The 12,513-nt window shown below is 35.2% G+C and overlaps 1 protein-coding gene across 2 annotated transcripts in view; it reads left to right on the top strand.

Moving 5' to 3' along the window:
* Positions 1-11,024, top strand: part of ctdp1 (CTD (carboxy-terminal domain, RNA polymerase II, polypeptide A) phosphatase, subunit 1) — a 50,046-nt gene extending 39,022 nt beyond the window's left edge. For both annotated transcript variants that reach the window (XM_088405658.1, XM_088405659.1), the window contains exon 13: positions 8,954-11,024. In XM_088405658.1, the coding sequence (XP_088261784.1) occupies positions 8,954-9,095 (142 nt within the window). In that variant the 3' untranslated portion in view covers positions 9,096-11,024. The remainder of the gene's footprint in view (positions 1-8,953) is intronic.
* The last annotated feature ends 1,489 nt before the right edge of the window (positions 11,025-12,513 follow it).

Below are 12,513 nucleotides of genomic sequence, written 5' to 3' on the forward strand. Positions count from 1 at the left end.
AGCCCCTGCCTTATGTTTTTTTCACCTGACGATTATTTTTTTTCTTTAAGGCAGTGCGTCGCAATTATATTGTGCCAAGCCCCCCTCCCTCCAGGATAGAGAAAACTTATCGCGCCCCCGCCCCACTCGATGCGCTGACCATAAATAAGATTATTAGCTATAAAAATTATATAAATATACCGAAACCTGTATTTGTTTTAACATTAACAAAAGATAAACAAAATCTAAATGAACTTTTAACTGTTAATTATTTTTACAGCGTTTTTATCTGGTTACAGCTTAGTCTAAAACTGAAAAAAATGACAGTGCATCAAAGTGCCTTAAAAAAAAAAAAAGACAATTCTTAATTTTTTGCAATTACACTTAACTTGACAAAAACAAAGCCTTTTCCCTGGGGTTATCCGCGCCCCCCTTGGCATTACTGCTCGGGGGCCCACCCCACTATTTGAGAAGCACCGTTTTTGAGAACCAAGGTTAAATAATGAACTCAGATTTTTCTCATGGGAAAAATGCAGCCTTTGCTGATACATATATTGATTGTTTTCTGACCTTCACACTGCCAAGGCAAGAGGTTGCATTTCCATCATGAAAACATTTCTAAATTAGGAATGCTACTTTTCTCCTTGACACGTTGCCTGAGCAGGCTTTATTATTTGTCAGTGATTAAAGATAAAGCAAGGGCATCCGAGGTGGGTGGGGCGGGGGCGCTGGTTGTGAAACTTCGGAGAAAACCAGAACTTGACTTTAAATAGTCTGGAACTGAGTAGCAGTGCTTTTAAGGGGATTAAGCCGTTTTGGTTCAAAAGTTTGCTTAGAACAGGATCAAGTCGAGCAAATCCTTTTTTAAAAGTTGAGATATTTGGTACAGGTCACTGAGGGCTGTCAAGTTATTCTTAATAGATTTTTTCTTTCTTAAAGTTTTTGTCTCAACTCTATACCGACATGCCATGTAACTCATTTGTTTTTTTTTTTATGTTTATTTTTAGTCTGACAGCCAATAAAGGTCTATATGGATCTGTGTTACTGTGTTAACAGTTGACTTAAATGTCCACCAAACGGTTTTATAGATGTTGCTCACCCTGTCAACACCAGTATTGTTTGTTTTTTTTGGGAAATTGAAACAAGATATGAGTAAAAACAATTCATTTGATTTGAAATTTTGAAAACTTTATTTCAATAGCAAACTAGGAAGCTATTTTCTAGCATTTAATTACTTGTAATTTTAATTTAACTAACACACAATAAGCTGGAAGGTAGATGGGTTAGGGTTGACAACAAAAGAAAACATTCATCCTAATCTACCAACATATTGATCACATTACAAACATACTAAATGATTGCACAACAAACATACTAAGTGATTGCATCACAAACATAGGATAATCCATATGTAGTTATTCTAACAACATATCTAATACAGTGGGCCCCGTACAAGATTAATCCATTCCGCGGTTGGGATCGTAACGCGAATCCGCCATATCGCGGGCAATCACAACCTATGTTAAATAGGAAATGCGTGTAAAACCCCAGGTAAAAACATATATATATATATATATATATATATATATATATATATATATATATATATATATATATATATATATATATATATATATATATTTTTTTTTTTTTTTTTTAATCAAAATAGTATAGTGAGTGCTACCTATATATAATATGCAAGTATACAAGGTATAGAAAGGATGTATTTACTTTGAGTGCAGTGAGAGCTGTTTATGGCCATTTTCCATAGTGAGGCTAGCCTAGCCTAACTTAGCCTTCGTATTTCTTTATTATCTTCAGGTTCGTTTCCATACAAATCATCTTCTTACTTCTCTCTTTAACATCACTGGCAATCTTGGGACCCATGGCTGACCAATTCAAGTTTGAATTAAGCACAAATACATAAATACATTAAATATGTTTTTGCAAGCACTCACAGGCGAACAAAGCTCTAACATTCCACCATTTTGGAAACCGTTACGCCGACCAATAGCAGACAGACATCTAAGTGCTTCCGTGACGCCGACCCATAGCAGACCAGTATCTTAGGCACCCACCAATAGCAGACCAACATTATAGTGATGTATGCCGCGTGTATAGACGTACGAACGCGGATCGACTCGCAGAGACCGTCATATTTGAGCAGTTTGTGTCCTAACAAAAATGGTGTGAAGAGGGGACAAAAAAACACCGCAGTAGACATCATAAGGTGAAAACAACACAAGCCAGGGACGTCGTAAATCGGGGGTCCAATGTATATATCATGTTTGATTATTGCATTTTTTATTTTTTGTACATACATTAAGTAACACATTGTCCCGAATGAGTGTGGTTGGAAATGGGAGAAAAATAAAGGTACAGACGCTCCTCTACTTAGCTAATTTAAAAAAAAAAAAAAATAGTTGGAAAAAAAAGAATGTCAAACCAAAAAAAAAAAATCACTGTTTTGTTAGGGACATCGAGTGCTGCTCTGGGAGAGAAAGATCAAGTTGACTGTGTCCGTATACCATCAAACCAGGAGGAACTTTAAAATAAAAACATACCAAAGCCATTCATGTCATAAACATCTTGTTAATGGTACAGTTTATTTTGAAGCATCTTGCCTCTCACAACATTTCCTGCTGCCCTCTGGAAACATTTCCTACTTTCCTAAAATGGAGAACATTGTCTTAGGAGCGCATTCTCTCCGTGTACTGTACACTATATAAATGTGCCTTATCTTGCCTGGCTCATTTTACTCTTTGTTGAGCGATATCACTGCAAAAAGATGATCTTTATTGGGAACCCCTGCACTATATTATCAGCGAGGGAATGACATACTGGGCGGAAGGTTTGTTTACGATGACAGCGCCAGAAATGCGCTAAATACAAAATCTGACTTAAAGGCAACTCATCTCATATCTCTGAGTGTAAGCCAAATGTTTGTATGTACGTCTGTACCACAGTTTTACTGAAATTGGTTTCTGCGGGTCTGCATGTACACAATAATTTCCTAAGTAGGTCCATTAACCAGCAGGATAAGAAAAATCCTATTGCTGAATGCAGTGTGCTCGGATTTGCTTCATTTTCTTCACCCGTTGCCCGAATAAATAATCATGAATCCCTTATTTGATTGGAGGTAGACCCTCACATTAACCTCTAACCGGCCAGTCTTGAACTTGCTGCCCCCGGAAATGAAGGTTAGTGTCAACGTGGAGAAGACTTTTTTTTTTTTTTGAGACACCACCTCTGCGTGGTCTGCGGGGGTCCGCCCAGGCCTGTCACGTCGGCGGCCTCTGGGCTGATATGGGCCGACATCTAACCTTTAATGAACACAAAACCGCAGTCCTGCTGTTGTGGGGAGGGTGCCTGACAGCACTGCGGTCTAATGAGGGCGGGCTTCTCAGCAGAGTTGGTGTCAGAACCCACCGATAAGTAGACAACCCGTACGCACCTCATTAGCATCATGTAAAAGTCCTTCTGCAGTGTTTGTCACGGAGAACCTCGAGTGGCTTGGAAAGAGGGATGCCGTGTTTATACTTGTAGCAATGCCTTCTAGAGACACTTAGTAAAGGACACTTGGTCCTGTTGTCTCCGCCGAGATGCTTGGGACTGTCAATGGTCATATGGTGCAACTTTGCCACCAAATAGACTCCATTTGCAGTTGTTTAGAAATGAACGTATGGTGCCAGTTCAACTTCTACCTGTTTTGACCATCTATAGTCATTTTTTGCCTCCTAGTATTTTTTTATGCTTTTGTTAGATATTTCGAGATCAATGTCTCAAGTCGGGTCGAAATTGACACAGAGGGGTTAAAAAAAGATTAGTCTAATTTGTTTTATCCTTTTAAAGAGCAACAAATTATCAAAATGATTCCAAGTACACCGCTGTCACCAAAAGAAAACAAAAAGTGTGTTTTATAACACATTCGAGACGTAATCGGCTGGATATCTACGTATATGTGTTTGTGTGTGTGTGTGTGTGTGTGGGGGGGGGGGGGGGAGTGGAGGTATATATATATATATATATATATATATATATATATATATATATATATATATATATATATATATATATATATATATATATATATATATACACTGTATTTGTACTGGGCTTGAGGAGGGTCTAAAATATCCTGAATGACTTAAAGACATTTTAACAAAGGTTGGGGTTTGAATTTTTAAGTTTTGGCACCAATACTTGCCAGTGTACTGTAATTGAATATCGGTCCAAATTTTGCCCACAGTTTACAAAAATCAGTGACATCCCCTTGTTCCGACCTACCATGCATCTAAGGAAAAACTCTGACAAAACCCATTTAAAGAAACAACTGCAAAAAAAAAAGAAGCCTTGAAGCAATCGCAGATGGAGGTAGCAGTAGCACTGTGCAACATTCATTACATGATCTGATACGATGCTGTGCAGCATTATTTTAAACCGCATGGGAGTATATTTAATGAAATGAAGCACAACAGGTAGACGCCTTCGGGTATTTGGGTCTCCTCAGGACCACTTCAGCTCGGTTTCATGTAGAATTCTTAGAACAATAGCCTCACTTCAGTCGTCGCCTCCCCAGGCGGGAGAGGAGGGTGGGTAAGTGGCAATAAAACTGGCTGAAGTACAGAAGAGAAAAGACAAATACGTTCTGCCTTAAAATGTTGGGTCAAAAAGAAATCACTTTCTTTTGGTTCATTCAAAACTGTTGCTGTTTGGGTTATTCATTTTTGTTGAGTCAAAAGCAATAATGCACAAACCTTTTTTTTCTAAAAACAACCCAAATTTGGTCAAAAAGAGACTGACATACTTGTTACAGCTTAGTCTAAAACTGAAAGAAAATGACCAAGCTGGGTTATTCATTCATTTATCCCCCCAAAATTGTGTTAGTAATTTTGACTTTTTGTGCCAAATAAGGGGAAAAAATGTGTATTTATGTTTTGTGTTTTATTTTTTTTTGGTGTTATTTTATTCCTTTTATTCAAACTAATGTTACGAGTTCAATATATATTAAAAGTTACTGTAAGTTGGTCCTTTTTTGACCAAATTTTGGTTTCCCAAATAACAGTACAGCAAATGCTACAATTGTAATTTGTCCCTGCACAAAAAATACGTGTTAAAAAAAAAAACATCTCATAATATTAGCCAAATTGCCATTCATTCAACACAGTTCAGTACTTTTAGTACCTTAAGTCAGTGTTTTTCAACTACTCTGTGCCGCTTTGATATTGTCAGGTGTGCCGTGGGAAATTATCCAATCTGTGTGCTTGTGCGGTCTAGCGCCTGGCAGCGTACTCATGTAGTACGCTTCCATACCGTGCACAGCAAGCTCGCTCCACTCCCCTTCCCTCTCCTCTCGCGATTAAAAAAAAAAAAAAAGTGGACAAAAACTACAACAGCGACAGAAAGCCCCATCTATACGTTTGTGATGTGTTTTTTTAGAGCGGTTGTTTTATTCATCATTTTAAAAAATTCTCAAATATTTGGATAAGTAAGGGTGGTACTTAATGCACTTAGTAGTTGATTATTAGAGTAATTTAAGTCTTGAAATAACCTGTTACTTTAAGTAATTACATACTAAAGAAATCAGCTACTTTAGTAATCAGTCAATTTGGTAAATAATTACTTTTGATACTAGAGTAATTAAGTAATCAATGACTTGAAGTACTAAAGCACAGTACTCTCGTAACCTTAGTAATCAATTACTTTGGCCACTAAAGTGAGTTGATAAAAAATGAGTTTGACACCCCTGGATTGGACTCTTGAAAAACGTAAACATGCTTCTTTGGGATTGAGTGAGTTAATTTTTAACTCTTAATTCTGGAAGCAGCACTGTGGAATAGCATATTTGACTGAATGTTGTTTATATGCAAACAACATTGCTGTTATTTTGCTGCTCTGTTTCTTTGGCCTACCGTGTCGTCTACATGTCCTTGATCTTGGCATTCCTAATTCCTCATTGGTCCACTTGAATGTATTCTTCTTTGGGCAGCTAAGTGAATCCGGTCCAAGTGGAGAACAAGCGCTTGTTAATTGCACTGAGTAACTCTCAAGGCGCTACGCTGTGCTCACACACACACAAATTATTATTAGCATGATCTTTTTTTTTTTATGTCTTTTGTTGTTGTGTTTTTTGCATCCCCTCCCCATCTGGCCGTAATGCCTTTTATGTTTAACGAGATGGCAGCCATGGTTGTTTATCTAACTTTTCATGGCAGATTCGAATGCTATTAACTCATTCAATCCCAAACACGTATTTTTAATGTGTTTTAAGAGTCCATATATTGAATCCCTGATACATTTTTCCCCTCCAAGTGTTTGACAAAATGAATTGAGTGAGAAAAGTAATCAATTACTTGAGGTAATTAAGTAGTAATCAATTACTTAACCCTCTAACAACCTCACCAAGGCAAAAACTGTGTACCGTATTTTCCACTGTATTGTGTATATGAATTGCCCATTTTAAAATTGGTTTCATGTATAGGGCACACCTCATTATAAGACACATAGAACAGAAGCTACAGTTTACAATACATTTACAATTTACAGTAAATTTATAACTGAAATGCAGAGGTAAGTATTGAAGAACCTTCATAGTAATTAAATAACTGATAATTAATGTTAGCTCTAAATAGCATTTGCTGTATCTTCCTCCTTGACCACTAATAATTGATCACTATGATTCCTTGATTAATCCAAATTTTAAAAAAAAATGTTTATTTTGTTCTTTAATTTAAAAACCAGGAAAACACTCAATTTCTTTTGTATATGATAACCAAAGGAAATTGATTACTTTAGTACTCAAGAACCACCAATAATAGATTATTTACTATTAATTACCAAAGTACTAAGATAATTGATAACTTTAGTATCAATTACCTCATGTTCTAAATTAATAATTAATAAGTAATTGACTACTTTAGTACTCAAGTACCACCAATAATTGATTATTTAGTATTAATGACCAAAGTACTAAGATAGTTGATTACTTAGGTATCAATTATCTCATGTACTAAATTAATACTTAATAGTGTAATTGATTACTTTAGTACCTAAGGACCAACAATAATCATACTAAAGTAATCAGTTACTTAAGTATTAAAGATTAATTTAGATACTAAAATCACACTTAGGTACTAAGTTATCAGTGACTTGAGGTACTTAGTTTATGTTAGTATTTAATTCCGGTACTTAGAGTAATTTTAGTAGTTTTACATTTCTTTAAAACATTATTATTGTATTTTGTTAAGCCTTAATACTTTAGTACTTGGGAACTAAAACAAACTTTAATTATTAAGATAATGAATTATTAGTCATTAAGAACACATTCATTTGCAAGTTTTTGAAATTTATAATCATTTAACATATTCCTTTTTAATGAAAAATGGTCTAAATCTTACATTGTCCCTTTAAAGTACCGTATTTTCCACACTATAAGGCGCACCTAAAAGCCTTATTTTTTTTAAAAGCTGATGGTGCACTTTATAATCCGGTGCGCTTTATATATGGATTAATATTGAGATTGGGATTCATAGCGGGGGAATGAACTGATAACGTAAGCTTTACCTGTTTCTTTTGTGTGTTTACAGTTCAACAAGGTTGGTCATATTGACATTGAGTTATTATGCTATTGAGAGTATAGACTTATCATTTGAGTAATTTATAGACTTATCATTTGAGTTATTATTGTTATTACTTTGAGTATTACTATATTGTGAATGAAAAAGTTTTAAAATATGTCATTAATTGAGGGTGCGCCTTATATATGGATAAGGTTTTAAAATATGTCATTAATTGAGGGTGCGCCTCATAATCCGGTGCGCATTATAGTGCGGAAAATACGGTAATTAAATTATTATTATTGTAAATTTTTACTTTTGTACCAAAAGTAATTTCATACTTTAGTGTAAAAGCACCAACAGAAATTGATTACCTTAGTACTTAAGTAATGATTGCAATACTACTTAATTCCCTCAATAATCAATTACTTCAGCACATACGTAACCAAAAGTAATTGATTACTTCTTTATTTACCTGTTTTAGACCAGGCTTTGGCCAACCACTTGGAATAATATTTAAAGAATTTAACTCTTTGAGTGTCATGGACGAGGAATCCCGTCAAATGCACTTTTTTTTTTTTTTAATTGTTAACAATTAATAATTGCCATATTTTTCGGACTACAGGCCAACGACATCCTATCTTCAACAGACTGAACATGCCTGCTTATTTATCACCAACATATAGTAAATGAATAGATTTTTTCCAATAGAATACTAAAGAGTTAAATAGCAGTTCAGACTCATAATCAATACTTCATCATCATCATCTTCTGTTTGCAACATCATCTTCTGTTTCCTTTTGTTTGATTGTTTATTTTAGTGAACATACACACACATTGCACATAATTCATTTATACAATCATAAAAATAAATAAATAAATCCAGAATTACGGTCAGAAACTTTTATAAAAAATCTTTTTTCAGTTTATAATTATTTGTTATGTTTTTATTACTATATTTTTAAAGCTTTTTGAGTACAGTCACACATATTTGCTATACCGTTTGTCTTCTTGTAGCTAAAAAAATCGAAATAAAAACTTGCAGTGGAGCCGCAAGGCTCAAATCATAAGAAAAAAAAGTTGCAGCTGATAGTCTGCAAAATATGGTACCTATTTTCACAAAGTGATTACCAAAGAATGGAATAAGGAAGAAACATATTTTGGTTGAAGAATAGAATCCAATCTTTTGTATGGTACCAGGTACCAAGTTTGCATAGACATGGCACCCAATATTTTGTCGGCCTTGAAAGATGAGTGAAAATGCTATAAAACACATGGCACTGAAAGATTTCATTACCTGGGATTGAATGTCTGATCATAAAAAAACTAAAAAATGTCCTCGGGTTTCACTGAAGCGCACGGGAGAACACGAAAGGAATCCATTCCAAGTTGTCTAAAACGTCCTCTCTCATCTCCAGAGGCCACAAACGCAAGCACGACGACAACAGGGAAGACGAGTCGTCCAAAGAGTCCAACGACGAAGAGGAGGAGGAGGGAAGTTCCTCGGAGGCCGACGAGATGGCCGCCGCTTTGGAGGCGGAGCTCAATGACTTTATGTGAAGTGGGACGCGTCACACTCACGTTGTAATTAGAAAAACGAATGTCCTGTACAGAACAAGACATGTTGCTGTGTTTTCTAGCATTAATATTCTTGATCGCCTTTTTGCCGGCATCAAAACATTTGATGTTATTTTATGCTGAGGATTACATGTAGGAACAAATTTGATACTTTTGAGTTAGTTTTTTTTTTTCTATTTCAATTTTTATATTTGTTAAAAAAAAAAAAAAAAAAAAGTGGCACTAAACCTTTCAAGTGTTGTGGCCGCTTATGCCAAAGATTTGAGTCGGTTTGCCAAGTTGTGCAGCTATTTCACATTTTATTGGTGTCCACACTGCAACACCCTTCCTCATGTTTTTGTACATATGTGTGTGTTTGACCTCTAGTGCACTTTGAGCCGCAATTAACCCCAAAAGTTAACACATTTTCTTGACAGCCTTTCCTAAATAGTTACACTGGAGCCAATGAACGTGGTTTATAAAAAGAAAAAAAAACCATCTGTATGGATATGGGTCAATAAAAGGGGACCACTTGGTGAAAATTTTTATTTTTTGTGCTTTTTTTTGTACATAGAGCTGAATGAGCTGAAAACACGAGCTCCAAATTTCCCTTCGTTTCTTTTCTACCAATTTCTGAACTCCGTAGCGCTGGGAACCCCCATTTTGAGAAAAACAAAAACAAGTTTGCCGTGTTAATATATTCAGTTTTATTCTGTATTTCACGCTTCAAAGCAGTGAGTTTCGTAGAAATCAGAGCGAAAAATGAACTGACATTCCTCCGTCTTCAACTTCGCTTCTTGTTTTTTTCGTAGAAAATAGCGTGAAAAATGAACCTACATCGCTTCAACTGTCTTCAACATCGCGTTTTTTTTTTTTTTATCTTGAAAATAGCGTAGAAAATAGCATGAAAAATGAAGTGACATCCTTTCAACTGTCTTCAACATCTTGTTTTTTGTAGAAAATAGTGTGAAAAATGAATGGACATCCCTTCAACTGTCTTCAACGTCGCATCTTGGTTTTTTGTAGAAAATAGTATAGAAAATAGCGCGAAAAATGAACTGACGTCCTTTCAACTGTCTTCAACATTACTTGTTTTTTTTTCTTCAAATAGCGTGAAAAATGAACTGACATCCCTTCAACTGTCTTCACCATCGATTCTTGTTTTTTTCGTAGAAGATAGGGTGAAAAATGAACAGATGTCCCTTCAACTATCTTCAACATCGCTTATTGTTTTTTTTTCATCCTTTTCTCTTAAAATTTGCATTTTCACCGAGTTGTTTCCACCTATTGGCCCATACCTACAGACACAGATATGTATATCCATATATGTGTATATGTATATTTGTATGTATATTTATATAAGTATACATGTATATATACTGTATATGTATGTATCTATGTATATATACCTTGTATATATGTGCTTACATATACTTTACATACATAGAGGCAGTCAGCCAAAATTCACATTTGTATTTGTAAAGGGAATAGAAAGTATCTTAACCGCTGTGCTAACTTGTTGCCTATGCTGGTTCATGGGAAGTGTGCAGTGAACCCCTGCTTCATATTGACAGTTCAGAAATTGCAAATGTTTATATTTGCTGATTTAAAACATTCTGTGCTCAGGCCATTGCTTTGTCGAATAGAAAAAAGGTTACTTGCTGCCATCTTGTGGCATCTATAGGCAGTTACAAGTCAGTCCTAAATTAAGTTCATATTAAGCTACTTTTTAGTTTTACTTATGCAGGGGTGTTTTGGCTATAAAACATTGACCACTTGCTGGCTCCAGTATTAAAAACCTCAAGCATTTCACAGCCCGTCATCCCACGTGTTACGTATTCATGCTCATTCTGTGTTCGATTTTCCTACTCTGACAGAGAAAATGCGTTGACTAAATAAATATGTTTGAAATAAACAATGTGTTGGCCTTTCTTTCCGATTGATGTGTGTTTTATTTTTGCTGCTGCATGACAGCTGGGGCCCTTAACTGCGTAATCATGATGTGCAACACCACAAGACTCCAGCCACTTAATGGTTCCTTTGTCATGGAAACCATCGGTGAGCCATTAGGCCACGTTCCATTTTGCCCCTCGGCTTTGGGGGTCATTAGATGGCCGCTAGTCATCAGTTTAGGGAAGGGACAACGTTTCCTCTTGATTTCATCAATGCTGAGTCACTGTTGATGTCCTTGTCAAGGGTAATACAGATGTCAACGAAATATTCCAAGTTGATGTTCCAGTCCTTTGCATTTAAGAACTTAGTGCCAATCATAGCATTTGTTGGGTTATTGTCCATCTGCACTGTAAAATGACGTTTAAAAAAAAGGGGGGGGGGGGCACTTCCATTGGAGATTCTGCTTTCAAGAGAAAACCTGTGCCAGGATGACAGCTTTATATTTACCATGTGAATGTTTTGGTGAGTGCAATGCTTTTTGACTTGGAATGACTTCAAAAAACTGCAACAAATGGTGAAGAACTGCTACAATACTCAGAAGGTAAGGCATTTGGGTTGCTCCTTGAAAGAATTACAATATACCAAGGTGTTTTTCCTACAAAAACAGATGACCCTTATAAATATTATATTAAATATTATAAATAAACTAAGTAAAAAAAACACATATTAGTATGTCATTTTTTCCCCAAAATATGACCATTAAGGCATCTTTTTATTGCAAAAAATAATTTTTTAGTCGCAAAAAACGACCATGGATAGTAGTATGATTGTTCTGCAAAAAAATGACCATTTATATGTTTAGTTCTTTAAAATAAAAAATAAAAAAATCGGGCATTTTTCCGGGAAACAACAAACATGTATCACATGTAAGGTGATTTTTCTGCAAATAACAACCATGTCTAGGAAGGCATTTTTTATGAAAAATATATGAAAAAATATGACCATTAAGGCATCTTTTTATTGCAAAAAATAATTTTTTAGTCGCAAAAAACGACCATGGATAGTAGTATGATTGTTTTGCAAAAAAATGACCATTTATGTGTTTAGTTCTTTAAAATAAAAAATAAAAAAATCAGGCATTTTTCCGGGAAACAACAAACATGTATCGTAAGGTGATTTTTCTGCAAATAACAACCATGTCAAGGAAGGCATTTTTTATGAAAAATGACCAACAATCACAGTGTTTTTTCTGCAAAAAAAGAACACATATGGCAAGGCTTTTTTTTCCAAAAATTGACCATGTAAGGCATTTTTCCAATAAAAACAACCATGTATAGTAAGGTGTTATCCCAATAAAAACCATAAAATATGTAAGGTGTTTTTTCTGCAAAAAACAACCATATACAGTAAAGGCGTTTTTAAGGCGTTTTCTCACAAAAAATTACCATGTATAGTAAGGCGTTTTCCCGGCAAAAAACAACTATGTATCCATGCAGGTGTTTTTTTTCTGCAAAGAAACTAATCACCT

This window comes from Hippichthys cyanospilos, chromosome 21 (assembly GCF_059441005.1).
Source record: "Hippichthys cyanospilos isolate Australia breed blue-spotted pipefish chromosome 21, RoL_Hcya_1.0, whole genome shotgun sequence".
NCBI classification, from domain to species: Eukaryota; Metazoa; Chordata; class Actinopteri; order Syngnathiformes; family Syngnathidae; genus Hippichthys; species Hippichthys cyanospilos.